We start from the raw sequence: 3,049 nt of genomic DNA on the forward strand, positions 1-3,049 counted from the left end.
ATGGAAAATTGACAACAGTCTATCTTCAGTAACTTTATTCAAAAAAAAAAAAACCTAAAAAAATACTATCTTTTTCATAAGGTTACAACACGCGCGGGAATGGACAAGGGTGGCGCGGCGCCAACTGCATTGTTGATAGGCATGCATTGACCGGTGATTGTTACTTTAGGAGATCGACCAGAACTGACATGCATTTCAATCATGTCTTAAACTACCAAATACAGCTCTTCGCATCAAAATCAAAAAAGGAAACAACAAGTCAGTTTTATGAGCTGCTTCAAATCCTTTAAAGCAATTACATGTCTCTTACACAGAAAAACCAAAAGGTTGCCTGGATCCAAAGTAAACCTCCTTCATCCTTGCCACAAAAATTAAGTGGTTTGGTCCATCTCCATAACAGTAGCTGTCAAAAAGTTGTTGAAGACCACGGCTGCATCCACACTCTCGATTTGGGGTGGCAGTTGCAGTCCTCCAACAGCTTCAGTTTCCCTGCAAAAGGTAGGTAATGTGATTCGTTGATAGTTTTGTAACCCACCATGGACTTGTGGAAATCAAAGTGGCAAATGGATTGGTTAAAAACAGAAAACATAACCCAAATGATTCATTTACAACCAACAGAACAGAAATCCTGCTGTTGAGCTCGAGCAAGCCAACTATGTGATCACCACGGCACCATAATCAACTCATGTATCTGTGAACCTTATCCAAGAAGAAAAAAGGAAAGAAGAAAGATGGGATGTGTGAGCAATGGTTTCAATGTCAATACAAGGCAGAGAAAACCAAAAACAAAAATAAAGGGATGAACATAGTGGACAGATCAATGGACCGCACACAAAGCAGAATTTAATCTTAGCTGTGAGATGCTGAATAAAGCATTATGTGTTTGATTGTACAATCTGTCAACATGAATCTCAGAAAAGAAAAGGAATGGATGCCCCGGTGCAACAGCAGCCACATATCTTGTTTGCTATCTTTTCTGTTGTTAAAAAAAAAAAAGCTCAGAATTGCCTGAAGGCATGGTCTGCTATTTCTGTCTTGAATAGTCCATGGCATAATCAGCAAGTCTGCGATATCAGTCAAGTAAACTCTTGGCTCTTGAAAATCCTAAATTCAACAAGAAAAAACATAGAATTCTCACTCAAAAGCCCAAAATTCACTCTGATCACTCCACACCTGCCAGGGGAAAAAAGAACACAGGGAACATAATTATAAGGCAATCACGATGACACCTTAACCAAATAAAAAAGATTGAAACTTAATGACGGAACTATCGATGTTGTTAGAAAATAAACGGGTTAGGTCAAAGTTTTGCTGGCTGCTATCAATTGTTGTGCCATGTTGGAATCAATTTCCATGGCAAACTTTAGCAGGAAAAATAATAATTTAGGGAGATTGAGCACACACAGCAAACCATATATAGATCTAGATAGAAATCATAGCTCCCTGTTCACCTCTTTTCCCACTGAAAACAAAACTGGTCGAGCTAAGAATCCAAAACAGCATAACTAAAGGAGCATAGCATAAGAACATGGCCAAACTCCTGGGAACGGAAAAAACACAGCACCGTGATGAACAGCCAGCCAGCCCCACCTGTGGAGAAATTGGTATCTTGAAGCGATGATTACAAGTACTAAGGCCACCCTCGCTATAATGAATTTCTGCCATTGCATATCATTGGTCTGTTTACTTTGAAAAACTAAAAAAACAAAGAAAGGGAAGGGCACCTCAAAATTCATCATTCTTAAGCATGGCTTCCAATGCTTCGATTCCCATGTCCTGCTCCTTTCCATACTCTGCCAATTCATTTCATTCAACCAATCAGTTATTAAAACATAGATATTAGCACGCCCCATCACTGCAACACAACACTGCACTGGGGAGAACCTATCAGCCAACCAATATAGGTAATAATAAACAACTCATTCAAAGATCCATTTAAGAAAATCAAAGAAAATTACCAGTCAAGGTCGATAATTTTAATCTCCTTCTGTCTCTTCCTTCCTCCATGTCGCGGTTGCTATTTTTTTTCGTTGTAATAGAAGATTAATACCTCTGTACTCAACAAAGCCAAAACCGACGGACCGCCACCGCAACCCATCTCCACTGGCAATTCTCATCTCCCTCTAAAAAAAAACCCAGCTGCCCAGCGCAATTCCGCCAAGGCACGCCCAACACCAACATAGCCATTGAACCAGTTACCAACATAACCACCAAACCGCGGCATAGCCGATAACAACGAAACGATCCGGCTGCCAGAAGCGGGGAAAATAACACGAAAAGCGTCAACTCCAACAGACTCAAGCGATCACGGAAGTCAGCGCAACAATGGAAGCCAAAAATACTGGACATCCCTCGTTGTATACGGACGAGAAAAAACCGCCCTCATCAACACGCAGAGGAGATGGAGGTGGCACCGATCCCACACTTAACACACTGAAACCCCCGGACCACCACCGCAACTCATCTCCCCTAGCAATTCTCACCTCTCTCACTCTCGAGAACAGGGAAAAAAAAGCACAACCAATGAACCAGTTACCAATAAAACCACCAAACCACGGCATAGCAGTCAACAATGAAACGATCCAGCTGCCAGGAGCCAAAAAAAAAAAGAACACGAAAAGCGACAGCTCCCACAGACTCAAGCGATCACACCAATCAACGCAGCCGTCCAGGACCACGCCACTAGTAACTCCACCAGCGGTGGAAGGCGCGCGAAGACAAAAGCGAAAGCAACAGAAGGCAGAAAGACTGGATAGCAGACAGAAAAACCGCGCTCATCAACGCGCAGAGGAGATGGAGCTGGCACCGTTCCGACACTCAACGCACCGGAACGCCATGGATTTGACATAGAGTGGGATCTGCGATCGATTTAACGAAGAGTATGGCTGTGACTGCAGTGATTGTGAACGACTTTCTTTTCGTTAAAAATAGGCGGTAATAAAATGGAAGATCCAAAAGCGAGCCCCAGCAGATAAGAAAATTACCAGTAAGTCCACACTGATTTATTACAGTGGCACCGCGGTAAAATGATAAAAAAAAAAACCCCACT

General features: G+C 42.4%; 1 protein-coding gene and 1 long non-coding RNA gene across 5 annotated transcripts; one reads left to right on the top strand and one right to left on the bottom strand.

Moving 5' to 3' along the window:
• Nucleotides 1-202: 202 nt before the first annotated feature.
• Nucleotides 203-2,048, bottom strand: LOC105116420 (uncharacterized). Of its 4 annotated transcripts, none has more exons than XR_840521.1 (4): nucleotides 1,959-2,048; nucleotides 1,725-1,793; nucleotides 1,403-1,590; nucleotides 203-1,173 (listed from the first exon to the last, which is right to left on the bottom strand). XR_840521.1 is itself a non-coding variant. In XM_011013774.1 (4 exons), the coding sequence occupies exons 1-4, from the start codon at nucleotides 2,005-2,007 to the stop codon at nucleotides 1,163-1,165; spliced, it is 330 nt and encodes a 109-aa protein (XP_011012076.1). In that variant the 3' UTR covers nucleotides 203-1,162. The 4 variants fall into 4 exon arrangements, 1 of the variants encoding a protein (XP_011012076.1); XM_011013774.1 differs by having other exon boundaries at nucleotides 1,452-1,590; nucleotides 1,725-1,855; nucleotides 1,959-2,007; XR_840522.1 differs by lacking the exon at nucleotides 1,403-1,590.
• LOC105116419 (uncharacterized) lies at nucleotides 1,734-2,263 on the top strand. The gene is made up of 2 exons (XR_840519.1): nucleotides 1,734-1,773; nucleotides 1,962-2,263. It is a non-coding gene; the product is annotated as an uncharacterized LOC105116419 (long non-coding RNA).
• The last annotated feature ends 786 nt before the right edge of the window (nucleotides 2,264-3,049 follow it).

This window comes from Populus euphratica, unplaced genomic scaffold, assembly GCF_000495115.2.
Source record: "Populus euphratica unplaced genomic scaffold, PopEup_1.0 scaffold945.1, whole genome shotgun sequence".
In the NCBI taxonomy this organism is placed as follows: Eukaryota; Viridiplantae; Streptophyta; class Magnoliopsida; order Malpighiales; family Salicaceae; genus Populus; species Populus euphratica.